Below are 27,963 nucleotides of genomic sequence, written 5' to 3' on the forward strand. Positions count from 1 at the left end.
CCTCGTCTTTCTCCCTCAGTTCTCCAGGAGGCAGTGAGCACCCGGGATCCGGAGCTGGTCCGTCTTGTGCTTCGTTACCGTGACTACCAGAGGACCGCCAAGAGACTGGCGGGCATCCCCGTTCTGCTGGAGCAACTACGCCAAGTGGGATATCGCGTGCACACAGATGCATGTAGAAAACATACACGCACTTTAGTGGCCACACACATACATGTGTTCATGCTGCGTACAAGACGAACACGGGCAAACTACAAACCGTAATCCAGAGGGGGCCTCGGATGGGGGGGTGGTGGTGAAATGCAGCCATTTGAAATGTAGATTAATCTGTTTAATATTCAAATCTTTGTTTTGTAATCCAATATTCCTTTTGAAGATGTTAAGAACTTTGTTTACAATTTAACAAAGGGAAAGTGTCTTCACGCTGCTTTGTCTCTGGGTAATCTGAGTCACCGCTATTCCCTGAAGGGTTTTACATATAAGGAGCGACATGTTTCCAGGCACAGTAGCAGGTGATGATCATGCTGGGCCTGGATGGTTCGGGGTGTAAAGAACAACGCAATGGCTTTGACACATTTAAGCTTCTCCAGAAAGCGCTGTGATGAACACACACACACACACACAGACCCATACACACTTTATTCTGTGCACCCAGCCACATGGGAGATGCCACACCCTCACACCAAGATGGTACCGGCACTCAAACACCTTGTTGCTGTGCTGTTCTCACCCACATGTTTGTCCATCATCTTTTATTACCTCTGCATGCACGCATACACGCACGCAGACTCACTCTCTCATGCAGTGTATTTTTTTTTTTACCTTATGAAGTATGGAAAGCCCCTCAAGCCTGCAATCCCAGATTTACAGCCGCCGCAAAGAAACATATACAAAGACACATTCTGTGTATTCCTTGCCTTCTTTGGACATTTCATTGACTTACAATAATTCCCTTTAAACTCACTCTACCTTCAACCAAAACTAATCTCAGTCTGTGCGAAAAACATCCATCTAAAAATATAGTGCTTGTCCTCATGGGACACTCTTTCTTTCAGACAATGAAGCGCCATCACTGCTCACTCTCCTTCTTTTCTTCCTCCCTCCATAAATCAACCCAAACTCTTTCACTATATCTTCCACTTTATCAATTCCTGTTGCTTTCTCATTTGTCTCCCTCCCTCTCCTTCCAGGCTCAGGACTTCTATGTGGAGATGAAATGGGAGTTTACCAGCTGGGGTGAGTCCAGTCTTTGTCTTCTCCCTGCAGTCAGTCCTTCAGGCCAAGTACCAGCCAGTCAGAAATAATCACGTTAACGTCGTCCTCTGGGGCCAAAGATGTGAATTTCTTCCTGTTATATTGAACAATGATACTTAGAAACTTCCTGCACTGCAGATTGTTTTCCCGACTTTGGTTTTGTAACTGAACAGCATTTTCATTTTATCAAGAGTGCTTCACAAAACCACAAGTAGATGGATTTTTTCAACGAGTCTTAGCGGTGTGGGTTTTGGTATAGATCGCGGCACTATTCCTATTTAGTGTCCCAACTGCCTCTCATACAAGAGGTGGAATCTCCTAAGAAACGGGGATACCTTGACCTGGATGATTGTCTTCACGCATACCCAACTGTATCTGTAGCAAAGACTTACTGAGCCCAGAACCTGTTTGATTCACTCATATTATATTAATGTGTGTCTGTGTTGTCCGTAGTGCCCTTGGTGTCTCGTATCTGTCCCAGTGACACATACAGAGTGTGGAAGAGCGGTCAGTGTCTCCGTGTTGACACCACCCTGACGGGATTTGAGCAGATGACCTGGCAGCGGGGAAACAGGAGCTTCATCTTCAGAGGACAAGGTGAGAAGTTCATCCTGTATTTTTATTATTATAAAGTGGAATGATGATGTAGCGCAGGGCTATTTAGTTCTGGGGCTGGACGGCCGGTGTCCTGCATGTTTTACGTCTCTCCCAGTTGCAACCCTAACCCATTATATGAAGAGTTGTTATCACCCGACAGTGAGGAAAAAAAAGTTTTTAGTCCATCTATATTCAGTTTGCCTGTTCTTGGTGTACTTGAGTGGATTCTCTCATGTGAGTATAATTTGTGATTTTAATATTTTTTCTTCATAAGTCAGCTTTGTAATTGGGTGTTGACCACTTGTTTACCTAATTTAACCTTTATGGTTATGTTAATGGGAGCTCCTGTGATTTTAATTTGAGTGAAGAAGGTATGGAGGATCGATGGACCGATGAATATTCTGAATTTAAATTCATTCGGTGCCGATAAAAAAAAACTGTTGAAAACCTACAATATTAAAGTAAATGCTCATTTTCTTTTTCTTTTTCTTTTTTCTTTTGTGAGCGCATTATAATACAATACAGCGCTCACTTTCAGACAACATACTTTACACATATACTACGTGTACTTCTGGCTCTCGCAATTCAATTTCTTTTCTTAATTTATAAAATTAAAAAAATACAAAAAATCAAACACATCAACTTTGAACAGGAAAGATGGGCAGATATAAAAGGGAAAATAGCAAAAGAAAGGTCTACATGCCCCCCCCCCCAAACTGATCCTTTTTCTTTCTTTTGCCTGATGATGCTACTTCACAATACAAACTTTCACCACGCTGAATTTTAAGAAACATCTTCCTGTATTTACCAGCCGCATGTAGTTTATTGTTTGTTGATTTCGGGTTTGGCATTTTCACCTATTTGCGTTCACCTCTTTGAACTATTTCTCCTCTTTTAGCCAGGCTGCATCACGTTCCCCCTCTTAGAGTTTCTGGCTTCTGCAGGTTGAATCTATTCTTCCCTTTTTTGCTGTATCACATGCAGCTTCTCAATATCAAGCTGAATGTAGCTGACATTTCTTTCCACACACTTTTTTTATTATATTCTCCTTGTGGACCTCATGTGCTCTATCGGTGTGTTGTTTTTGCTTCTCACTCACTAAATTAATCATTGTTCCTCCCTTGCGTCCGCCCCTCCCGTCCTGTCAGAGTCCAGTGCAGAGGTGATGGAGGTCGACCACGACCGACAGCTGGTGTTCTGTGAGACCTTGTGCGTCTCGTCCCTCACCGCGCTCTCTCCGGGCCGGCGGACCGGCGGTGCCTGCAGCAGCAACTCTGCCGGATTGGGCCTCCTCGGGGCCGTGCAGCCCAGCGACGAGCAGGTCGCAGCCAGGCTGTCCGCCCCGGTGGTGACGACTCAGCTCGACACCCGCAACATCGCCTTCGAGAGGTCAGACACTATGCTGACACAGATGAATGACGGATTTTAACGGTTGGAGTCGCCTTGAGCTAGTGTCAGAAGCGAAAGCTAATATTCAGCCTGCAACAATGCTCACTTCTGCTATTAGAAAATCAATTAATAAATGAGCCAGTTTGATAAGCTTTAAAAGAGCACGATGCAATTCAGCCGCAGGGTGTTTTCTGTTCACGTCTCGCTCCTTTCGCTCGTCGTCTTTGTGGAGATTTTGTTGTAACAGTCGAGTTTTAGTCAGTGCTTCTCTGTCGCTCCTCCACTGCGTCCCACAGCTGAGTGGAACAAGTTCAGGCATGCTTTCTGGTGGCTGTCACAATGCTTTTCAGAAAATGTGGGAAAACACAAACAGAAGCCGCAGCGTTGGCAGCAAGTGGGAGCAGCAAAACACTCACTTAGCGCTAAGTGTTAGTTGTCAATGAACTCTTCATTTTAAAGCCTCTGGCAGATGGTATGCTGCGTGTATTATACTTACACACAGATGTGGAGCTGCTGTCACACGGACAAAACTTTACAATTAACCAATTGAGATGTTGAGCAACCAACTCGGTTGTTTTATTTTCAGAGCAATACATTTCTGGGATAAATTACCAACATACAAATAGCAGCAGACACATATTGTAAAGGTAACAAGGATTTCAGGCAGCTCATGTAACATAGCAACAATGGTTATGGAAAAAACGCTGTAATTCCCAGTTGGTTGTCTTTCATACTGCCCTCTGAAGGACTGAGTCAGTTCAGACTGATGAGGAGCTCTGCCTGCAGTAAGCAGAAGTTTAGTGAAATAGAAACTGAGCTCTACAAATAGCATCCGATGAGGCTAAAACTCTACAGTCAGCTCAGCAAACAGCACAGAAAAAGACAGCAACTAACCCAAATAGGTATAAGTTTCACAAACATTAAAGTTATGGCTCATTAAATACATCGTGTTCCTCAGAAATACAAAGTCATGTCATGTTCATGTTGAACTGGTGAACTCGGTTCATTGTTATTATTTAATTTAGCTTTATTAGTAATAAATGGCTGTTTCGTCAAAATTTTCTCCAAGAAAATAATCACGCTGAAACAACCGCTGAGCTCCAGGCAGTGTGAATCCAGCTCCAGAAAAACAAAACGTAGCACCGCGTGCCGAGATGAAGAAGCAGAGAGCTGAACGAGAAGACGGCAGGTGACAAGACGTGACACAGAGCTGGACGTGAAAGAAGAAAAGGAAGGAGGAGAGACCATGCAGGGTCACAGAGTGCAAAACATATTTTATGCTGGTCACGTGGCGAGTTAAGACTGGTGAGACAGAGAGGAAGAAAGAGGGATGCCTGAAGAAGGGGGAACTTTTGGACAGTGAAGGATATTGGGGAGAGACGTTGTTAAAGAAAAGAATGAAAGAGGAAAAAAGATCGTAAGATTGTAAGAAATTGGATGTATAGGGAGACAGAAAGAACAGAGGAATGATGTGCAGTGAGAAAAAAAGATAAGTGGGACACAATACAATTGGAGAGGGAAGCAAAATAAGAAAGCCGAAAACAGGTGATGGCTTCTAAGGGCGTGAGTGGAAAACAGTCAGTGGGGAAATGTAATGATGAATATGAGAACCACAAAGAAGTGAATGTAAAGAAATGAAAAGTGAGCGAGAACCAGTGTGGGGAAGGAAGGAGCGATGGCGGGAAGGCAATCATCTCCCTGTCAGACTTGTACCTCGGTGTCACCCCAGTGCATTTTCCCTCCATCAGCACTCTTGTCTACACGCCAATAATCTATTTAGGACGCTTTAGCCAACCACTTTGTCAAACACCCTTGGTCTGCCTCTTGAGTTAAAACCCGTGTGTGCAGCCGAGCGCAGAATCTGCTGCAGGTTTACTGCTTGATAGCCTGATATTAAGAACAAGTTTTCTTTGCTGAGGATTTGGGATCTCATGTTTATGACAATATGGTTAAAATGCTAGAGCAGGTGGGTCAGGAGTTATTCTAGTACAACATATGCTCCAAGCATAACCAGCAACTCCAACTTTGATTCTGTTAAATAATTTTGAAAATGTTGAAATTCATTGAAGTTTTTGAAAAAAAGAATCCGTTAGGAAGACCCTGAAATATCACTGTCAGACTAACGTGGGTAAAAAAGCCTTTGGATCAACGGGTAATCTTGTTATTTATCACAATGCAAGATTGCTGCAGCTTGTCGCCTGCATGTTAGTTTAGTTTAGTTTAGTTTATTATGAATACGCACCTTAAGTACAGTAGAGAGATACAGTTCATATGCAGTATTCATTTTATGTGTGAAAGAGTCTAAACCAAGAAAACTATTTCAAACTTTCAGTTCGGGCTCCAGTTCCCCACAAATTAACCTCAAATGCATGATTTTGGACTGTGGGAGGACTCGGTGGACTCGGTGTTGTGTGTGTGTGCATTGGAGGAAATAAAAAAACACTTTCCCATACAAACCTTCCCGACAGGACTTTGCTTTTTCACTAGCAATACGTTAGCTGGCTTTCACTGCTATCTCAGTCATCTCTTGACTTCAAAACTGTCATGGTAGTTCTGGGTCTTGGTGTTAAATTATGAACTGTCCATCCCCTGCAGTGTGACCCCTAGTGTCTGGGTCAGGAACAGCAGTGACTGCTTATTGAAAATTGCTTTTTGGTGTTTGCAGAGTCATCTTCTGGGTTGGATTGAATCCTCTTGCTGGTTGGTTTTGCAGATGTTTGACCCTCCTGTGCCGAACCGTTATAGGGGACCTTTTGAGGCTTCACTGAGTAGAGTTTGCATATTTTCCTATGCCTGCGTGGGTCTGCTTAAAGTACTCTTGAGTTTCTTCAATAATCCAAACACATGCTTGTTAGATCAATTTGTAACTGTCAAATGGTCTTGGTGTGCGACACGTGTATGTGCACGCATCCATGCGATGTCAGAACTGAGCGGTGAACAGCCTTGTGTGCGAGAGAAGCAGCACATGAAGAATGATGCAACGTGTGCAATACTTCAAGTACACGTGTACTTGAGATGCCAAGTACACCTTGTTATATGAGGGTGTATTGTCAGCCATGTATGTGTTGGATGTGTGTGTGTGTGTGTGTGTGTGTGTGTGTGTGTGTGTGTGTGTGTGTGTGTGTGTGTGTGTGTGTGTGTGTGTGTGTGTGTGTGTGTGTGTGTGTGTGTGTGTCTATACGTGTTTCTCCTGCCATAGACAGGCAGCCAGTCCAGGGTGTCCCCTTTAAATCTTTGTCAGCTTCCATCCTATCCACAAGGATTTCAGTGATGTGAATAGATCATGAAGATGTGGCACGCCTCGCTAACTTCTGGGCAGACTTCCTTATTGCACACCGGATTGCTGATCTTCACTGACAGAAGGGCAACTGACGCAATGTTTCCAGGCTACATACTGCATAACACAGGTCTGGTGACTTACAGTCTGCTGGGACCTGGCTGATTTCACTTTCCAGTGTGCAGCATTCATTATTGAGTATCAAGTACTCAGAAGGGGGCAGGTATCGGGGACCAAAGAGAACTGATCTTGTGTTTCTCTTGCAGGAATAAGACCGGCATCCTGGGCTGGAGGAGTGAGAAGACGGAGACAGTGAATGGATACGAAGCCAAGGTAGAGTGTAGAAAGTTCATCGATTCCTAAAGAAAACTCTCAAAATGTCTGAGATTCCCCTCTCCCGAACAATTTGACTTTCAAAGTTGTCTGAGCCTTGCTTTTAAACTTAACCGTCAACCAGTGATTCGCCAGCAGATAAAACGCCAGGTGGCTTCTCCAATGAACCTATAAGAAGACAAATGCATTACCTTGACCTCATTTGTTTTCTTGACCCCCCCCCCCCCACCGGAGGGATCGATGGGCGATACCCAGGACCATCTGTCACTGGTGGTTTTAAAAGCCCTTCAGACGGGTTCCGCACTGTAACAGCACAGCCTGAAGAGCAACCGTTTTCCGCTTCATTGATTCAGAGTAACAACAGCAAATAGAAAACTCCTGCGGAGAAGCGATACTCCTGCACACTTTTCAGCTCTTCATTTCTCTCCTCCATCTTCCAGCATACACACTCAGGATGAGCCGGCTGCTCAATTTTTGAAGAAGTGTTGTCACCGTTCATGGTCTCTTGAAATCCTGTTGAAGAAATGCACAGTAGCACTTAGAGTCGTAATGGTAGTGAAACAGTGTGTGAGCAAAAGAAAAGCAATGATTGATTTTAGTGAGGTCAATATTTTTAACGGCTGTGTCTTAACTGACGACTAAGTGAAGTCAAGCTTGTGTTGTTCCAGGTGTTCGCGGCGTCCAATGTCGAGCTCATCACCAGGACCAGAACAGACCACCTGTCAGACCAGAACAAAAACAAGACAAAAGGTAAGTCCCTTGGTTTGGACACCTGCACGGTCACCTCTGGGAAAAATTGAGGTGGTTTTTTTTCTGTGCGGGTGTGTCAGAGGTCGAGTTTTACCGTTATCACCTCTCTGTTGTCAACCCTTCAGCCAAAGTGCTACGACATGTCTAATCAAAAAAAAAGAGTTGCTGATGAGTAATCCCCGCCCCCCCCCCCTCACCTGAGCTCGATGAGATCACCTCGGGGCTCTGGCGAACAGCCGCCAACGCTCGCTCGGTGGCTCCATCTCGTTTTCTGGTTCAGATCAGAAATCAAACAGGATTAGCAGGTTTTCCTCACCGGACTGCCGCTGTCAGCCAGGATCAACCATCACAGGCTCTTCTGGGAGACCCACTCTCCCAGGTCACAGTCCCCCCCACTGCACTCTGCTAATATGCAGAAGGAGAGTGCTCTGGGAAGCATTACACCGACTCCCGAATGACTCACTCCATTTGCTCTTCCCTTTTTGCTACGTTTCATCATTTTGTTAACGCTGTAAAAATCTTTAAGTGCTGTCTCTGTATATATACTCGGACTGACACAGACATGGTGTATCTTCAGTCCAGCAGCAGTTAATGACAGTTTAGATGGCCACAGATCAAAATCCTAGTGCTGGTTATAAAAACCCACACTGCAGTCCCTCTGATACTAATGATGAAACCTCTGCTCGGCTTTTAGTACTCCTTCTGTTTCTGTTTAGTAACGACAACCACAGCAAGTGTTTTCTCAACAACAGCTAACTCTAGGTATTATTGTTTGCTATAAACTCCGACAAAAGTACTTCGTCTTTCAAAAATCATAAATCATTTAGAGAGAAGGATACGCATTTTACCTTTAACTTTAGTGAAAAATTCTGTTATTAATAGGCTCATTAGTCAGTTCCATCAACAGCTATTTTCCAAAATTCTTTATATTTATTTAAGGCCGCCACAGAAAAGAAAACAAGTTGTCTATTTCAAACTGACTGATTTATGATACTGATATTTAGGCCTACTAAGAGCTACTGCAACCTGAGTGTTGCACAGATTGTTTTCTTTTTTTAATAAACTTAATTTATAAACTGATTGCAGGAATATTATTAAAAGTGCACCATATTTATTAATTTATCAACATGGCATTGAACAAACATGCCTGATGTGCCTTCTTGGCATTGCTCCCCACTCGCCATCACCTTACCAACCAAACTTCTTGTTCGAAACGCTGAAATTATCCTGTGAAATTACCTGCAGCCACTTCACAGGGTTTAATGTTCGACATGAAAGTTTGTCTGCAAACTTCGTCAGCTGCCTTATTGAGGCGCCTCACACTAGAACATCATAGCGGTTTGTTGGAGGTTAACCAACTTTCTAGTTGCAGTGGATTTGTTTGTTGAGCACCAGTGTTTAGATAAGAGCACTGGCATTTTCTCCAAATGAATACCTAACTTTGTTTCAGTTCGATCAGACATAAACCTTACCTTGAGTTAAGTATATCGTAGTGTGGAGTATACTTTTCCTTTTACAAATCAGACTGGATTTGAGATAAACAAACTCCCGAGGACGAAGTCAAACAACTGGCTGAATACAAACAAACTCAACAACAGCGAAGTGCTGCTGAGGGAACCACAAATACAATCTGCCCAATGCTTTAGAGTTTAAGTGTTGAAGGGACTCAATATGAAAAAAGGGAAAGTCACGTGACACCATTGTGGAGCAGATGTTAAACGATAGCAATTTTTAGTATTGGTATTGGTATTGATATTGGTATTGGTATTGGTACTGGTATTGGTATTGGTATTGGCATTGGTATTATTCGTTATTTTGTTAGATCGTCGCAACATAGATCATCCACAACATGTTTCCACAGATTAACAACTATTAACACACTGAAAGTTCAGAAGTGCTCAGTTTGGAAAAAATAATAATGATAAGTGATGAATGAGAACTCCTAGAATAATGAGTTTAGTAGCTTTGCTCGTTTTGTATGTCAGGAGGTTAATTTTGGGTGCTTGAAGTTGCAGTGTATTAAATAAGCAGTGACTGAATGTGGAGCAGGAAACATGGGAGCATTTTCACCGACCATAACCTCATTAAGGGAAGTTTTAATGTTAGGAGGTGATCTGCAGAGCGGCAAACTGCTGGATAAGATAGATACCAGATAGATGGTTCCTTTTGTTCACCTTTCATTACTTATTACTCCTTGAATAATTAGTGACATTTTCATGTCACTAATAGAATAACTTTAACCAAGCCAACTGTTAAAGAGTAAAGTTATAGTCCAGAAAAAAATGAAGTTGATATACATGACCTCCTGACTTCCTGCTAAACAAGTATTAACTTCAATCGCTTTGGCAGACTCTTGTGATCTAAACACAATAACTCAAAGTAACAGGAAAAGTTTGATACAACTTTATTATGACTGTGGTACTGTTTTACCTTATTGCTGCTGTGTGTCTGAACAGGTGGGAAAACTCCACTGCAGAATTTCCTGGGGATCGCTGAGCAGCACATGGGGCCTAACAATGGGGTGAGTGCACAACACAGGAGCTGACCATCCAGCTTGGATGATTTTCTATACCCTGTCTTGTAGTTTTTACTTTTTATACCCACCTCTCTTGACTGCAATACGGTTTGTCCCAATTTATGTGCCTAACATCTATACTTTAATGCTATAGCTTCCATCCATCCATCCATCCATCCATCCATCCATCCATCCATCCATCCATCCGTCCAGTCCGACATGTCAATATTTAATCAAAAATGTTAAAACTTTTTTTGCACGTGTGTGTTGATGGCTGTAACACATTCAAAAAGGAGGTGAAATAAATGGCTACTGAAGAAATCTAACAGAGGAAAAACAACCAACCCCAACAAATTGGTCACGCAGCATTTAGCACCTGACCTGGCAATCTTGTGAAGAAACTGATGAGTCAAAGCGAAAAAGTGACCAATCGAACCGCAGATCGGAGGATTTATACAGCGATGTTAGTCAAAGTCAAAACAAGCTCATGGAAGTAATATAACATACAAGTTACAACCCTGGATGCCGCATAAATTCTATGTTAACAATTCAGAAAGAGGTGTGGTTATTATTGTAACTCTAGTCTACAATTATCACTGATAGGATGGGTATGAAAAATACATTTGAGAAAGTCTCTCAGGATTAAAGATAGACGAAAGTGTAGTATTCTGTTAAAGGCGAATCTGTTCAATAATTTCTGTTTCCTACCAACTTGAGAGGTGAGGAGCCATCCAACATGTTTTCACCACAGATTCTCTGTATGAGGATGAGAATGAACAGACGACTTCTCTCTGAAAGCATTTTATACACTTACTAACACTACTTACAGACTGCATCCATCACCACATGGTTTTTAAAGAAGAGGAGCCCATGTGCTTGACATGTCTGCAGTCCACACTTAACTGTCATGCCCATCCATCTTTTAGACTAGCCCAGTCAGAGGACAAACATAAAAAAGACAAACCAAACACATTTACAGGCATGATTAGTTTAGCATCGATCTTAGCAATCTTCACGACATGTTACATGAATCCAGGGAGACATTAATGTAATTTGCAGCGTTGCTGGTTAGTAGAAGGATACAAAAGCAAGGCTGCAATTCTATATTCAGTTTTCTTTTACATCATAAAGTCACAAGATTTTTATTTTTTTTTACCTGGTTCCACTGCTGAAATAGATTAAACTTTGTCATCATATTCATCACAGCCATCTTGAGTGAAATATTATTACAGGTACAGTACCTTCCCGATCACCTCCTCGGTGACTGGACAAGCAGTGTGTGAATCCCAGCTGCTAAATCCCCCGTGTCACCAGGAGAGGAGTCCAGCAGCATAAAACAGTCACTCAGACGCTCCAACCTGCTGCCGGATATTGATTATGGTTTTTAATTTGTTTTTGCTGGAGAACAGCTATGACTCACACCTCAGTCCTTCTGCTCTCGCTGTGTCCCGTCTTCTTATTCTCACCTCTTCTCTTTCCCACACCGCTATCTGCGAAACAAAAAAAAAAAGGAACTTGATGTTTTCTCCGCAGAAACTTTCTGCCGCTGTTTGGTTTAGTAGAACAATGAAGCCCAAACATGCCTCTCCACCTCAACTTCCTCCAGTTCCTCCAAAGGTGCTCTCAGACCTACCAAAAGATATAATCTCTCCAGTGGGTCCAGGGTTGACCGCCTCCCGGTTGGATGTGCCTGGGAAACCTCTGAAGGCGTCGTAATCTGACGCTTGAACCTCCTGAGCTGGTTCCTCTCAGTGTGGCGTATAGGCTCCACTTGAAGCCTCTCCTGGATGATGGGGCTCAGAGAGACGCCTGCCACCCTGTGGAGAAATCTCATTCCAGCTGCTTGTATCCGTGATCTCATTCTTTCATTGGTGAGCCACAGTTCATGACCACAAGTGAGCGAGTTTTGCGCTACCGCTCAGCCTCCTCTCCACCCACATGAACTGTGTCGTGATCTCCCCCCTCCCATGACTCATGAAAAAGACCCTGAGATACTTGAACTTAGTTCTCGTTCCCTATCTGAGTCAGGGATACCCTGCTTTTCTGAGAGAGACACATGGGCTCAGACTTGAAGGTTCATTGGGTTTGATTATGGAGTGCCACCAGCAGCATTTCTTTGATCTGGCTCCACATGAACTCGGCAGCTTGTGACAGGAATGACGTACTTCTCTTGACTGATATCCTAAAGTCAAACTCATTAAACGACAATGAAATGTCCTCTGTTTTGGGGACGGGGGTTGTAATAATGCATGACAAGTGTCATTGTGTCAATCAACCACTATGTGCTTAAGCTGATGTATCCATTACAAAAAATACTGTAATTTGATATTTAGATGATTATGCATTTCTTACTGAGTAGTTCAAATTCAGAAGAGACTTACAACAAAATAAACAGCATAAAAAGTTGATAAGTGAATCATTTAAGATACATCATTAGAAAATCTTTAAAAGCTGCAGTACTTGTAAAAAAAAAAAAAAAAACTTATTCCACAAACACATTTTAATTGCCGATTTAAGATTAATCCGTGCAGCTTTTTCCAATACACTTCAAGAATTGTGCTGGCATAACAAGGTCAAATAATGCAAATCAGGCATAGAAAAGCAAATGGGAAGCTGAAGGAGAAAGCAGCTTGTCCTTATAGATGAACACATATTAAAATCTTCGTTCGTGATTCATTCCTTTTCCAATCGGCACAATTTTCCAATGTGTTGCATTGACTGATGATAATCCCGTAATCAGCTTTTAATTGATAAATGCTCGGTTATTATTTCAATGACACTTGTGTTCCGACAGTTTGAGGTTTGTTTCCAGCTGAAGCTTTTACTAAGCCTCAGTTGGTGAAAGGAGAACCTTGAAAACCGAGTAGATTTCTCTTCACACAAAACAGAAAAGCAAATGAAATTTGAAAAGCCACATCCACTGGTTTGCAGAGCAATCTTTGAGTCATTCTTATTGACTCGTGATCTTGTGTGGATTCTTAGGTTAGGGTTAGGGTTAGGGTTAGGGTTACCCTAACCCATGCTACTCAGGCTCTCTACCTTTTTAAAATGTTGACATCTGGATCGTTAATGCTGATTTCACTCGTTGTCTGCCTTCTTCAGGCCCTGGTGACGCAGATGTCGGCCCCCGCAGTGACAAACCCGGCAGCGCTGACGGCCGAGGAATACTTCAACCCCAGCTCATCACCGACTCAGCGGGACATCGGCCACCCTTGCCAGCTCACCACCAAGACCCAGAGGTGACACAGAAAGACGGGGAAACAGACGGGCAGCGCTGCAGGCGGTGAAGTCGCCCCTCCAGACGAACCGTTTCAGAGCTGACAGAATGACTGACATAGGATAAGCAGGGTAAAATCAGCTGTATTATGGCGTCTGATGCCCGGGATCCTCATGTGAAAGTCACTCAGATGTCAGTGCTTTACAAAGCGGAGGGATAGTCGTGCAGCTATCGCACTGCTGAGTGGATGACTCAGCTTTGTTCCCATATTTTTTTTTGCAAGTCTAGTGGAAACAAAACTAAATAAAATGAAAGAAACCTGCAGATTCCCTTTGTGAATGTGAAAAATATAGAAAAATAACGTTTTACTTTAAACCCGCTGTGTCTGAATTAAATGATTGGTCAGATTCAGTGTCACAGAGGATGCCTAAAACAGTCGCTCACGTCCGCCTGCCAGCTAATGATCCGTCCCGTGTTCCTCTACATAACTATTGATGCTTCTGCCATTTTCAGTCTTCACACTTATTGCCCCTAAGTGCCTGATGAGAAGTGACAGGCGACGGTGAGAATGAAGTCTTTGAGGCAGTCGCACTGTCCCTTCATCCCGTGTTCATTATAGGGCAAATTAGAACGTGAGAATTGATTGGCTTCAGTCTGAACGCCACACGGCAGCTTGTGGATCTTGGCTGGTGTAATCGATGTATTTGTGTACCGCAGGCCAAGGAACAAACTGTTTGAATGAAGACGAACTGTTGCGGTCTCAGGCTGACATACAACCACTAATGCTGTTGTAAGATTTCTGGATGATTTGGGAATATTTATTTTTTTTGTGGTGGAATTACATTAACAGTTGCCCATTATCATGTAGGTGCCTGGGAAATCAATGCAGTCATGAATCTAACACTGTAGTCACATAACGAAGGAACTGATAGAGTTTAAAGACTGTCAGCTACGGGAAAGTTTCTCTTTCTATTTCTGGAAGCCTCTTCAGCGTCTGTTCGTGTGTTCTGGTTTCCAGGTTTAAAGCCAAGTTGTGGTTGTGCGAGTCGCATCCTCTCTCCCTGGCAGAACAAGTGGTGCCTATCATCGATCTCATGGCCATCTCCAACGCTCTCTTCGCCAAGCTGCGGGACTTTATCACTCTGCGCTTGCCGCCTGGCTTCCCCGTCAAGATCGGTAAGCGCAAGGAGAGTGAGATGGATAGATGGATGGATAGAAGGACGGCTACGGTAAAATGAGAAAAGGATGACTGCTGCTTGAGTAAGGGGGACGGCAGACGAGTAGTCAGTTAACCCATTGGTAGTGGAATGGATGGAAAGATGAAGACAGATGACGAGAAGGAGTAAAAAGATAGGCCGTGATTGAAAAGCTGATTAAAAGACATGCACGATTTGGTGAAGGATGAAAGTGACGTGAAGAGTTAAAAGATAAACTTTCTGTCCAACTTCGGCAGAAATCCCTCTCTACCACATCCTAAACGCCAGGATTACCTTCAGCAACCTGAATGGCTGTGAGGAGGGAACCGGTGTCCGTGCTGACAACGAGGTGGTGATGGAGGGGGACGGACAGAGGGAACCCCCGCGGACAGACACGCCCTCTCCGGGCAGCGACTCCTCCAGTGTCTCCAGCTCCAGCTCCACCAGTAAGGAGCCTTCTTGCTCTGTTTTTGTTTGGGTTTTTTAAATCGTTTTTTAAATCCTCCCTCACGTTTTATTGCAGAACCTCGGCCATACTTCACTCCACAAAGCGAGTTTACAGTCGCTCGATGGAGTTATGAGGAGTATTTATCCCTGGCTCTGAATGCAAGGCTATCTTCATTGTGTTGCGTGTTTGAGAGTTTGGCTCGCTTTCATCGTTCTATCGCCTCGTCAGAATCCGAGCAGCTGCATTTAAATCTGCAGCCGAGCAAGAGGGAGAGATGAAAATTTATTGCGTGGTTGCTCAGAGGAGACCTCTTTCAAAATCCTTGACATTATTGAGCAGAAACGCACAATAAATCTACTCCGTTCAAATAGACCCAGCCAGATTGAGGAATTATTCATCAGCCTGCGCTGTAGATGTAGGTAATAAGCTTGAATTTGTTCTGCGGGTCTTTTCATTAGGAGATCGCCCCTCTGCTTTCTTCCACCACTCCCCTCCTTTCGCCTCCTTTACTTGCAGATAACTCTTTCCATTGCTTGCCCTTTTGCCTCCTCACCCCCTCCCCCCGTGTTGCAGTGTCATGTCGAGCAGGAGAGATTCCCCCGTGTGTGTTCGAGCCCCCGCCAGGATACACCATGCTTGGAGGCAAGCAGAGAGACAGCATGAGGGAGGAGGAGGAAGACCTGCTGCAGTTTGCCATACAGCAGAGTCTGCTGGAGGCCGGATCCGAGTATGATCAGGTGGGTTTAATGGGAAATATCTTCATCTGTTGACAATTTGAACAAGCACTATTGTCAGGGATTTCAAGGCTGGACCCAAACGCAGACTCCAGTTCCATAAAAACCAGGTTTATTAGAACAAAGTTCAGGGGACACAAGAGCGACAAGAGGCGAGACATGTTGACGAGACGATCTGACAAGAACAACAGAGGGAGAGGAGTTTAAATACACAAGGAAGGAGTGGAGACAAGCGGAACATTGGTTAATTGGAAACTCGAGGTGAGACACACAGAGACCTGACAACTATAAGGGTCGTCAGGAACCAAAGTTAGCTGCTCAAGATCTCTCGTACGGATTCGTGTTAAACACACTAATGAAGTAATCTGAACACACTGGGAGAGGCTGAATATACTAAAAGTATGCATGAATCCTCACTATGTGGTGACACAATAGGAATTCGGGCAAATACTAGGTAGATCCTGTTACAATTGTTAGTGACTCCCTCATTTAGAAAAACATTAAAAAACTTATCTGGTACTTTGGTTTGTTTTCTTGTGTGAATGCAAAATACTTCTGTACTAGAACTTTTTTTGGAAAGTCTTCAACAGTATGAAATATATTAGTATAAACCCTTTTAGAGGTTTTTACACCCTTGTGTGTTTTCGATGACCGTCATGTGTGACGGTTCTCATCCTCTGTTCCAGCATCATTGTGTTAATGCTCGCACTATTTTGAATTACTGTAACTTTAATGCTTCCCACTTGTATTTGAGGGATCTTGCAAAGGGGAGCAAAACAACACTTGTTTATGGATTCCAAATGTATTTGTAAATTTTGGCATTCAACTAAAGATTACTACGAGGGTAATTAAAGAGTTCACTGCCACCTTTGCGTTCCATTACTATTTAGCCTCGGTACATTTAAGATTGTACACTGGCGTACTCAAAAGAGATCAAGGTATCAACACTTAAAATAAACTTGGCGGCTTTAGAGGTGTCACTGCTGGTACATCTTTCACCAGCTCACTGGCCAGCGGAAGCAGTGGAAATGGCCAGACTGCTGTACCGCTTCGAAACGTTTCACCATGAGATTTGCCAGAATTCAGGAGGTAATTTTATGAGTGAGTGAGAAGACATCCGTTCCAAACCTGCCGAGTTGAACAGGTTTCAGTGAGCGATGCTTCTCTGAAGCTGACATCAAGGGAAGGGATCCTGCACTGCTCGAAGCTTATATATTTCAAGATTTATAGACGGAACAGTGTAATTCTTGATGCATGCATCCGAAGGTGCCGCTTCACCACTCCTCTGCTGTATGAAAGGCACCGCTGCAATAACGACGGCAAATAATAAGAATATTATCTTTTAAAATAGTCTAAAATGGAAAACGGTTTTCAACAGTCAAGCAGTTATGTTGCTTCATCAACCGAGCTGGATGCATATTGGATATATTCCCTGTATGAAATACGCAGTGCAAATCACTGCAATAAATTCGCCAATAAATCAAGCAAGAGCTGACAAATGTGCGCACTGAAGTAGCAGAAAAGCAGCCAGGTTTAAAATAAAAACAATCAATACTGAAGTAAAATCGATGAGAAGAATAAATTGCCTCTGAAGTACGCAGCTTAGACTCATTATGTTGAGCGCAGCCGCAGGATCGGTGCTGGTTTTGAAATCCCTCAGATGGCGGTCCTGGTGGTGTTTGGCCCTTTTCCAGTAGCACCGAGAGTAAAGGATAAATATTCAATCTGAGGCAATTCAGAGAACATCCTCAGAGCTTTCTTGGCTCAGAAACGGCCGGGGAAGTCGGAGGGGAGACAGGTGCAAGGCTGCTGCCGGGGGATTTGTGCTCTGTTACCCTGCTGCCTCAAACTGTGCTGAAAGAAGGCGATGCCACTTTTAATTAAAGCTGTTTTACTGAAGCTAGACAGGTGATAAAAGATCACACAGCAGACACACGCCCCCGTTTTACGGCTTTGACCACTCAGCAAATTTATCTCTGTCCAAGTTTTTTAATTGTTAGGAAGCGAAAAAAAAAAAAAAACCTTTCTTAATTGAATTGTACTATTATCTAAATTGAAAGTAGAAACAGGATCAAGTTAATTAGGTTGGCTGAGCACAAATTTGTCACGAGCTGGAACCAGAGGTCAGATGAACGTAACAAAAATAATTGAGTTTTTCAGGCTTAAAATGCGGCATGTTTACTATCCCCCCCTTCTCAGTTGATTAGCCTCTGTATGTTAGAAGACATGTCGAGATGCAGCTCAATCTAATCCTGCTGCTTGAAAGTAGAAAACTGTTCTTAAGCCTATTTGATGTTTCAAAAGGATCTTTAAATCCTGCCAGAGGGCGACAGTGAGAACAGATGATGTGCAGGGTGTGTGGGGTCCTTTATTATACAGCCGGTCATCTTCGGATTTCTGATTGATCTTTCGATCGCCTGCTCTGGCTGCCGTCCCCGCCACCTGCTGCAGGTCCTTTCTGTTCTTCACAGCGCAGCAGGGTTTCAGGAGGCTCTCCATTGCTGGTTGATGAGGGTGGTGAACTTTCCTTCGCTTTCCGAGGAAGACCTGTCTCTGCTGGGCCTTCCTCACCACATGGGCTTTGTAGTCCAGATATTTGTAGTTTCCACCCTCTGCACCCTCACGCACAGATCAAAGATTACTTTGGGTTTTTTTGTGACTAATGACAGAAAAACAAAACAAAGTAGAATTGACATGTTTAGCTGCCTGTGCGATCAAACTAACTAATACATATGCGTCTCAAAAATTGTTTTGAGATGCATATGTGGATGTTACCTATGTGATAGAAGCATAAAAACCGCAGAAGCGAGTAAATGCTTGATCAGAATAAAAATGGATCAAGATTGAGTTAATGTGCAGGAGCCAGCTAATGGCCTCTATTAAGCGTTTAAGTAGTCAGAGGTGCATATCTTCAACGGATTTCACATTCATCAAAACTACTAATAATGAATTTCTTGCTCATGTTCTTGTGAACCTCTGTAGGCGTTTGACAGGATTTGGCGATTGAAGTAAATCTAAATAAGAGTGTATGTCAGGCTGTAGAAAACGAAGGGGAGTGATAAGCATCAGTCAATCTCAACATCAAAAGTATCTGCCATAATCTTCTCGTACTACCAAAACTGCTTGTCAAAACAAGGGATTGCTAAAAATCCTGGACGTTGAGGAAGAGCTTACGAATTGAAGTCTTTTTTTTTTCATATTGTACATAAGATCAAGCGAACGAATATCTTCAAAATCGTGTGCTAGAGAGGAGCTTTAACATACATTACTGGAAAGTGAGCGTCTCCTTCCTCCGCCCGCTCCCTGACCTCCTCTTTGTGTCTAGGTGACCATCTGGGAAGCACTGACCAACAGCAAGCCGGGAACGCACCCCCTGTCCTGTGACCCGAGCCACCTCGAGAGGTCAGCGCGACACTTTCTTCTTCTTTCACGAAAACCCACCTGATTACACCGAGCGCCTCTGTTTTTTTTTTTGGGGGGGGGGGGACCACACAGGACTGTCTAGATAAACTCAATATATCCTGCTGTGCCTCAGACTGTATTGTCTGTCGCTTCCTCTCACTCCCGTCATGTGTTGTTCCTCTTCAGTGTCTCCAGCTCCTCCATTGTATTCCTTTTTCTGTTTTTTTTCTCCAGCCCTGACTCACGTCCTGTATTCCTGTGCCGTCCTCCCGTTCTCTATTCTCTTATCCATCCTGTCGCTCTCTTCTCATCTCCTATCTGCGGTGCACTATTATGTGTGTTTGTAGAAAGAGAGCAGAAGTGGAGGATGAGGAAGTTTCCTGCTCTCTCCGCCAACAGTGCCGCCGTTGACTTTAGCCTCTTATCTTTAGACACTGTTTCTCCCCACGTCTTCTCCATTTGTCGACGAGTAGCTGAATACACAGATTTTTAAATAGTCCTGTTTCTGCAGTGCCCCCCCCCCCCCCATGCCAGTTATAGTGTGCGAGTAAACTACTGCTATACACTGCGAACAAGCCAAAAATATCTTATCACCACCGCAACTGTTCCTTTTTTCTCCTCCAACCGCTGTGAACTTCAGTAAAGTCGTGTTTCCAAAAGAGTAATGTGGGAAAGGCTGCAAGCTCCACTAATTCAGTAATAACTACACAAATATTAGAAATCATCAGGAAAATAGACTAAAAAAAAAAAACTACAGAGAGAGGCAAAATTACAAGAAAGAATTAAGAAAACTATGAAAAGAGTGGCCGCAAAGAGACACAAAATAATCCACACCACAAACACACGATCAACAAATATGCTGAAAGAGAAGGGAAATGACAATCGGGATACACAAAAATACGTAAGGACACACAACTATATAAAGTTGAAAGAGTTACAGAGAGAGAGCAACGCTTCCAGAGGCGTGTTAAGTTCAAGTTTGAGCCTAATTTAGCATTTACTGAATCGTGAATGCTGTGATCAAAAAACCTGGTGTTCATCGATTTGAAGGAGGATTACGTAGTTCGCAGGTACAAGGAACAAATACTAGACCTGGGAAACTGGCAAATGCTTCTATTTGAAAGGTTCCTGTTGTTGTTTTTTGTGAGTGTGGGCGTGTCCACCAGCGTTCGGCTTCACTGTGATGTTACTCATCACCTGCTTCCTTTTCCTCATCCCAGAACCCCGCTGCACAAGCCCCGCGCCCCCTCCAGCCTCTGCTCCACCCCCTCCAAGAAGCAGCCCGCCCCCTGCACCTACGACGAGCAGCTCCGCATCGCCATGGAGATCTCAGCCCGGGAGCTGGAGGAGGCGGAGCTCCGACGGCGGCGGGACGAGGAGGAGCTGCAGCGCATCATCCAGCTGTCGCTTATGGAGAAATAAGAGTGAAGCAGCCCGGCGCTTCGTCGGCCCGAGAGGGGAGGGAGGGGAAGGGTCTGGGCCGAGGATACACGGGGAGAAAAAAGGGGGTAAAAATTGGCTTCATTTAAAGTTGGCTGGAAATTCCCACTTCGGTTAGTGAGTTCATAGTGAGATCAAAAACGCCTCCTCTCTTCTCCCGCCGCCTCCACCAGACCTTTTCCGTGAAGCCATACGGGGACGCCGTGCTGTGCGGCATTGAGACAGTCTTGGGGAATCGTCCTCTCTCTGGTGCCACAGTGGCAGTGCCAGTTTACAACCAACAGCACATCCAATACGAAGTCGGAGGATTCATGACTTCTCGCAGGCGTTTTGCTTAAAAAAATAACTTCAAAAAAAAAAAAACCAGCTCTCCGCACAGGGGCCAACCGATCACCTTTATCCAATGAAATCACCGTGCGTTAGGCCAACTTCTCACTCCAGCGTCAAAACACACACACACACACACACACACACACACACACACACACACACACACACACACACACACACACACACACACGGTTGGTCTCGTTGAGTTGAATGTTGACAAACCATCTGACTTCCTCGGTTTTAAAATGGGGATTTTTTTAAACGTGTACGTTCTTTTTTCCCCCCCCATTTGCACAAAAATCCAGACGTACTGTACTTAGCTTGTGGGTGGATCACGCATATATATGACTGTTAGTGGCTGTTGACGATGGGTTTGAGCACAAAGTGAAGTTTTGCAGGAGCACAGTTGTGACGGGACTAATTAAAGTGTATGTGACGGAGGTGTTGTGTGTAATAATACAAAGAGACCGTGCCAGTGGCTTGTGAGTGGGTCGTGGGTTAGACATGTTACTGAAAGTGATTGTAAATTAGCATCTTCTCACGTGAGCGGGCAATCTTTCTGTATTTCTGTGTCGTCACGGTACGTTTATTGTGTACAAATATTTCAGCATGGCCCGCGCCAGTGTGTGCGTGTGTGTGTGTGTGTGCGTGTGGGGGGGGGTCATTTTGTCTGACTGGAGTCTACAATGTCAGAGCGCGCTCTCTCAGAGTTGATGCGCGCTGTGGAGGAATCACTGTAAAAGCTATCAAAACAAAGCAATTCGAGGTTTTATTGCACCCTAACAGCAGGTTTGTTTGGCAACACAACATGCTGGAAAGAAAAGCAAGCGTATAAACTAACCCTCCCTAAAAAAAAAAAAAGAAGACAAAAACCAAATGAATGTTGTCTCATAATTGGAAGGAGCTTTGAATTGCAGGGCTCGGGGGCCCGCGGCGAACACTGAGGGCCATGTGTTGTTAAGGAGGACGGAGACCGCTTCTTTTGTTGTTTTTCTTTTACCTCTTTTTTGAAAATGTTTTAAAGAAATGTACATTTCAGATATCAGCACAAACTGAGGAGGAATCGCCTCCTCCTCTCTTCTCTGTCATTCATAGTCTAGCTTGCCTGGTTGATAAGGAAAAAAAAAACAAAAAAACACTCATTTTTTTACTTTTTAAAAAATGTTGCAGACATGGTGAGATGTTTTTTTGTGGTGTGTTCTGGGAACTGAACTGAGAAGATTCAAATAAAGAAACGTCTTTTGGAGCAGCAGCATATGGCTGGGGTCATTATTTTAATGGTTTGTGTGTTCATACGTATCGACCAAAAAGGGCTGATGGATCAAATAGTTGTTGAAGCAAAACTTAAGTTTCGAAAAGTAACTTCTGGTTAATTTAAAACAAATTAATTAAGAAACAAATCTAACTGACTAAGTGACACGTCGTACACAGAGAAAGCTGAATGGCTTGGATTTTGTACTTTCTGCTTTCATTTAGTTTTACATTTTAATAACTGAAAAGCCACTCTGTTACAATTTCACTAAACTCCTCTTTACTGGAGGAGAAGTGCCTCAGGTTATCTCCTTCGTCCTGAAACACAACATGTAAGATGCTCAGTAAACGTGCGCTACATTAAGCAGCCTTAAATAAACATCACCTTACCTTTAGAAGAACCAGATCATCTCAGCTTCTTCTCTTCATACTAAATTCAGAAACAACCACATTGTCTCACAAAGAAGTGACGTAAAGTCACAAAATCTAATAATAATAATAATAATAATAAAAATTCAGGCCTGACTGAAAGACACAAATGGATCATTTACTTTTCATGAGTATTTCTACTGGTAAAATGTGTTAAAACACAGTTTGAGAAATATGACAGATAACAAATCTGTCCAACAGTAATGTCTTGTTCAGAAAACAAATGTTCAGTGTTGTCTTCACTGGATTCCAGCTTTATAACCCAAAGAAAATGTAGGATTCAATAACCCTCTTGAATGAACTGAATACATGAAATCCAGAAGTATTCTTTGCACCTTCTCTCACAGAGATGTGTAAAATAATCCATCATGACTTTAGTTTAGATGTAAACTGCAGACCATCAGTGGTCAGACCTGATTTCAATCATCCTCATATGAGTTCACAGGAACTTCCTCCGAAGGTTTAGAACAGTGAAGCAGAGCTTTTAAATCCTGAAAGCCAGAAACTCCGTCACAAGTAGGTAAGGCAGGGTCGTGTGCTTTATTTTTCTATCCAAAATGACTTGATAAGCTCCTCCGTACAGATGTGAATGCTGCAGAACGTTCATCCACTCCACCTCGGTTACGCGGCATCTTTAAAAGCTCTTGCAGGCATCTGTTTAAATAGGATGCACACGTCCATTCCTCCTCAGAAACAGTCAAAGGTTCGTTCCATTACTGTGAATGCAATATCTCTTGAGATGCTTCATTTAATGTTTTATGACATTTTCAAACAGTCTTCACTGGACATACAGTATTTTCTTAATCAGTCTCGAGCGACAGTAATGCCAGCTGCGACTTTACTGGTTGGCAGAAGCAAACATCCACCAGGCAGTAATTCAGTTTTAGTTTTTTTTTTCCCCTCGAATCCTTTTTGAATTACCGACAGCTTTCAAATGCTCTAAATCCCCCCTGACCCCCCCGCCCCCCATGCTGAGGTTTTTCAGCTTCAGCTTTCCACTGTCTCTAAATGTTCTGGTCCTCTCCAGTGAGGGACGGCCACAAAAGCCTTTCGTTTCTCACGAGATAGGGAACGCTGCGGCGTCAGTCAGCGCCACAGAGGGCTGATCTGTTTTTAGCAGCTGCCACCTTCATCATCTTCACTGTGACATAGATTCCCAGAGTTTCACTCACATCCAAGAGGGGGTGAGAGAGGTGGGAGGAGGTTTTGGTCTGCAGTTATTTAAGGCAGCAGCGGGTGAATGAGTGCTGAAAATGTGTACTCGAGTATAACTACCGTAACATGGCTTGAGTTGTAATAAATCACTTTGAAACGTTTGGATGTTGTTTTGCTAGACATTCGATTCATAAAATAGTTTCTTTTTTTAAAATGCAGTTCCGAGAGAACCTGCAATTTTCAGGCAGTTGTGAGAAGTTAAAGCTCCCAACAGGTTCCAAGACTTTTATCCTCAAACGGCTTCCCACACGCTGCCTACTGCTGCTCTTATAGTATACGCAGTCAACGTTAACTATTAATAGGCTGAGTTGAATGCAGAGAAATCCTTTCTCCAGAGGGATGAGTAAAATACTTTAAATCTGAAAATGCAGTAAAGCTGAAAAGAAGAAACTTAAAGCTACAAGCAGGTTAAAAGGTTTGAATATGATTTGAAATTGTCATTGTACTGCAGTCACGTGTTTCATAAACCGTCACTATGCCTCTGCTGAACTTTAGGGGCCAGTTTGTTTAGTTGTACCAGTAGCAAATTGCACAATTGATCCTGAAATGACCTGAGCACCGTTGTTTTGTCTAATTCAGAAAACTATTTGAGTTTATATTGACTTATATTACCCACAAATGTAATATGTTTCAATATATTACTTCCACTCCTGTCTTACCGGGAGGAGTAGCAGCCCAGAGGCTGTAAAAACCTTCAGAAAGAAAAAGAAACAGGCGGAGAAATGAAATAATATCATGTGGATCAGTAGCGCGCAGGAGCAACTTTCCTTCTTGCCCATTATTACAAATAGCATTGGGCCCGTGAAGCACTGGGCTGCAGGCGTGTGTGGGGTGAATGTGTAAATAGCCGCAGACATAAAACAAGGTGTGTGTCTGTCAGAGAGAGAGAGAAGCTGCGAGCATCAGTATGCAAAGGGGAACCGTGCCAACCTCGGCAAACCCACCCAGAAACACACTGACACACTGGGTCCAGTTCATGCAACGTCTCCGCCACAGTCCCCCGGACTCCGTTTTTTTCTTTTGGAACAAAAAAGAGCCGTCATCTTCCTCTACAAAGGTTTTACTGAACCCTCCACGTACGCTTTCTCCTTGATTTACGCACAGCCGATGTAATATTTTCTGCATTTTCCTCACACAGCTCACGAGCCTTGACGTCTCAGCTTTCTCCAGATTTCTTTTTTTAACGCGTGCTTTCATCCTCTAATGTCAATCTTTGTGTGATTTGCTTGCGAGTGCCTCAGCAGGAGCCCCAGTGGCCTACAATCTCAGGGTTTAATTAACCACATGAAACAGTAGGTAAAATGTCAGCCTGAAATAGGCTGTGCTGATGGAGAACCTCCCCCCCCCCCCCCCCCCCCCCCCCCCCCTCCCCCTCCTCGGGGGAGTTGGGACCGACACGTTCAAAGAGACGCTTGCTTGAAGTTAAAAGTCACACATACAAAAGATTTCCGTCAATTGTGGGGATATGAGCTTCATCGTCACTCAGTGAACGTGTGAAAATCCCATTTTGAATTTCTATCTTTTCATTCAAAGGTACCAAATAATGGTAACTGCAGACTTCTTCACTGAGGTTTTCTCATTGACACTGTGTGCTTATTTTCTATCACTTTCAATCACGTTAATTTGCATCAGATCAAATCCTGATGGCCACGAGTCACATGTAGGCACTATGTAAGAGGAAGAATGCTTTATGTTTCACACAGACAACAAAAAGTACACTAATAAAGTGGTTGAAAAGCCTTGCTAAAAGGAGCCACAGCAGTGTGTTCAAACACAAAGACACTCCTTTCACCTCTGGGCCATCAATGAAGCAAACATCCTTCCCATACCGGGAGTTGAACCCGGGCCACCTGGGTGAAAACCAGGAATCCTGACCACTAGACCATATGGGACTTCTCTACAAAATAATGATTCTAAAGAATGAATCAGTATGAGTAATGAGGCATTTGTTGGAATGAGTTCAATCAGAGCCGGGCCCGCATTGACGTTGCTGTTGTGTTCACACATAGCAGATGTGTGTCGATTAAAATTGATTGTGATGTGATGGCTTAATTAGCCAAGCTTATCTAAGCAAGCTCGGGGCTGATGTTTAGGGTAGACGCAGACATGTGACCCATGAAACACAATAGATTCTAGAAGGGCTCAACTCCCACCCAAGGTGGACTTTCTGGTTAAACACTGGAGCATCTTGTGAGGCTGGTTTTGGCCCGCGGGTCTTATGTTTGACACCCTTGCACCCCAGCAGGCCAAAACTGCCCATTTCATTCACGTTCTGCATCTCTAGAATTGTTTAAATCTTGTATTTTAATCTAAATTTCCTTCTAGTTTTTTGTAATTCTACTTCCAGACCATCCAGAGAAAATACCTTGCAAGTACTTTGTGTGATGTAAATGGATTTCACTGATATAGCGCTTTTCCGCCACTTGAGCAGTCCCCAAACTGCTTTACATTGATCATCACAGTCACACACCAATTGAGGCACCTGCCAGGCATTTTCAATCCATCCGAGGGGAGCAGTTTGGGGTTCAGTGTCTTGTTCTACACTTCAATATGTGGACAGGTAGGGTCTCAAACCTGCGACTTTCCGATTGAGAGGCGACTCATTGTACCAGCCGAGCCACGGCTGCCATAACTTGATCACAACTCACATTTGTGTTTCTTCCAATTCGTTTTGCTGGTGCAGCTGGCAACACATGAACCTGGTAGCAATAGTTAGTATACCAGTAATAGACCTGTGCAAGAATTGAAATGCATTCATTTGAATCAGGTGTGATGAGATCTGACAACATCGAAAATATGCAGGATTGGAGGATATTGTTCAAAAACTTCAACACATGCTTAAAGGAGACATATCATGCTTTTAAATCCTTCCTTTTTACATATAAATCATACAGTTGTGGTCTATACAACGCGAAACTGCAATGCTTGGGTCTGAATTCCTCATTATTAGAGCTCCACAGGCCCCTTTTCAACCCCTTTTCTGATGCGCTTCTGAGAGCAACTGGTTTTGGGGCGGTCTCTTCATACCCCGCCTCCTCTCCAGGTTGCAGAGGTGACACTCGGTTCAACGTCACCCTGTTCGGCCATCTTTGTAGTTTGATAGAACAGATACAATTATCTAGCGGCGCAGAAACTTTATATTCACACATTATTTACAAAATGTCAACAACGGAAGATTTGTCCATCCAGCCATACATGTTGGAGCCAGAGTCGGACCCGGCGGAGCCAGATGAAAATGACGATGATGCACCTTCAGAACAACGTCTTCATATGGATGTAACGCAATGGTGTGTTACTATATTTACACTAACTTCTCCATCCATGCCCACTACTACAATACTGCCTGTATTACAACGACTATTTAACACAGAAGTTACATTCTAATCTAAAACGAGCACACAGCGCTAACATATGAAGACGGTGCAACTGCTAATGCTAACAAAACAATGACAGGGACGTCTTATCATCACACTTTTTAGCGTTATATACAGCTTACCGAAGTGCTCTGTTCGTCGTCTCCATAGATAGAAGGAACTGACCGCTCAATCAGACGAAGTCTTTCGGCAAATCCTTCTTTATACTGGCGGAGGTTGCTGAAGCAGTCGTCCTTAAAGTGATTCGCGCACACAAAAATGACCTTACCCACAGATGTGGGTACATTTCTGTGAAAAATAAAACTCAACCAGGCACTTGGAAAAGGTTCTGATGCTGGGAGACGGTGTAACGAAGCTTGTGGGTGACTACATCCAACAACCGAACATTTCCACTTATCCTCTCGTAACTTCGGTTGGACTACAAAATCGCAGCGAGAAACAAAAATGGCGGATTGCTCGAAACGTTGATGTCCTAATTTGGCAGTTCCGCTGAGAATACTGTGACGTCATTGTTCAAAAAACGTAATAGAGAATAGAAAAATCGAAACCGATCGCAAAATATGACCAAAACAGAATATAAAGATATCAACGGAGCACCTGAAGAGACTACTTTGAACTTTTCTGTACTTCTAAACACTCTAAATATACACCAAAATGCATTTAAGGGCTAAAAAAGTGGATTTAGCATGATATGTCCCCTTTAAATCTGCAGGTCAGCCTGACCAGCAGGTGGCAGTAAATTCCAACAATGTACTTATTTTCCAAGGGTAAGATACACTCAACAGTAAACGAAAACACGGAGTCACAGCAGTAAA

At 43.4% G+C, this 27,963-nt stretch overlaps 1 protein-coding gene across 1 annotated transcript in view; it reads left to right on the plus strand.

Annotated features, from left to right (window-relative positions):
- Window positions 1-22,130, plus strand: part of ankrd13b (ankyrin repeat domain 13B) — a 40,781-nt gene extending 18,651 nt beyond the window's left edge. The window contains exons 3-15 of the mRNA XM_080460413.1: window positions 20-144; window positions 1,188-1,233; window positions 1,705-1,848; window positions 2,997-3,237; window positions 6,781-6,847; window positions 7,516-7,597; window positions 10,054-10,118; window positions 13,215-13,351; window positions 14,348-14,505; window positions 14,783-14,971; window positions 15,547-15,710; window positions 19,033-19,109; window positions 20,330-22,130. Coding sequence (XP_080316539.1) covers window positions 20-144; window positions 1,188-1,233; window positions 1,705-1,848; window positions 2,997-3,237; window positions 6,781-6,847; window positions 7,516-7,597; window positions 10,054-10,118; window positions 13,215-13,351; window positions 14,348-14,505; window positions 14,783-14,971; window positions 15,547-15,710; window positions 19,033-19,109; window positions 20,330-20,531 — 1,697 coding nt within the window. The 3' untranslated portion in view covers window positions 20,532-22,130. The remainder of the gene's footprint in view (window positions 1-19; window positions 145-1,187; window positions 1,234-1,704; window positions 1,849-2,996; window positions 3,238-6,780; window positions 6,848-7,515; window positions 7,598-10,053; window positions 10,119-13,214; window positions 13,352-14,347; window positions 14,506-14,782; window positions 14,972-15,546; window positions 15,711-19,032; window positions 19,110-20,329) is intronic.
- The last annotated feature ends 5,833 nt before the right edge of the window (window positions 22,131-27,963 follow it).

The sequence above is a fragment of the Lipophrys pholis genome, assembly GCF_963383615.2.
Source record: "Lipophrys pholis genome assembly, chromosome: 3".
Lineage (NCBI taxonomy): Eukaryota > Metazoa > Chordata > Actinopteri > Blenniiformes > Blenniidae > Lipophrys > Lipophrys pholis.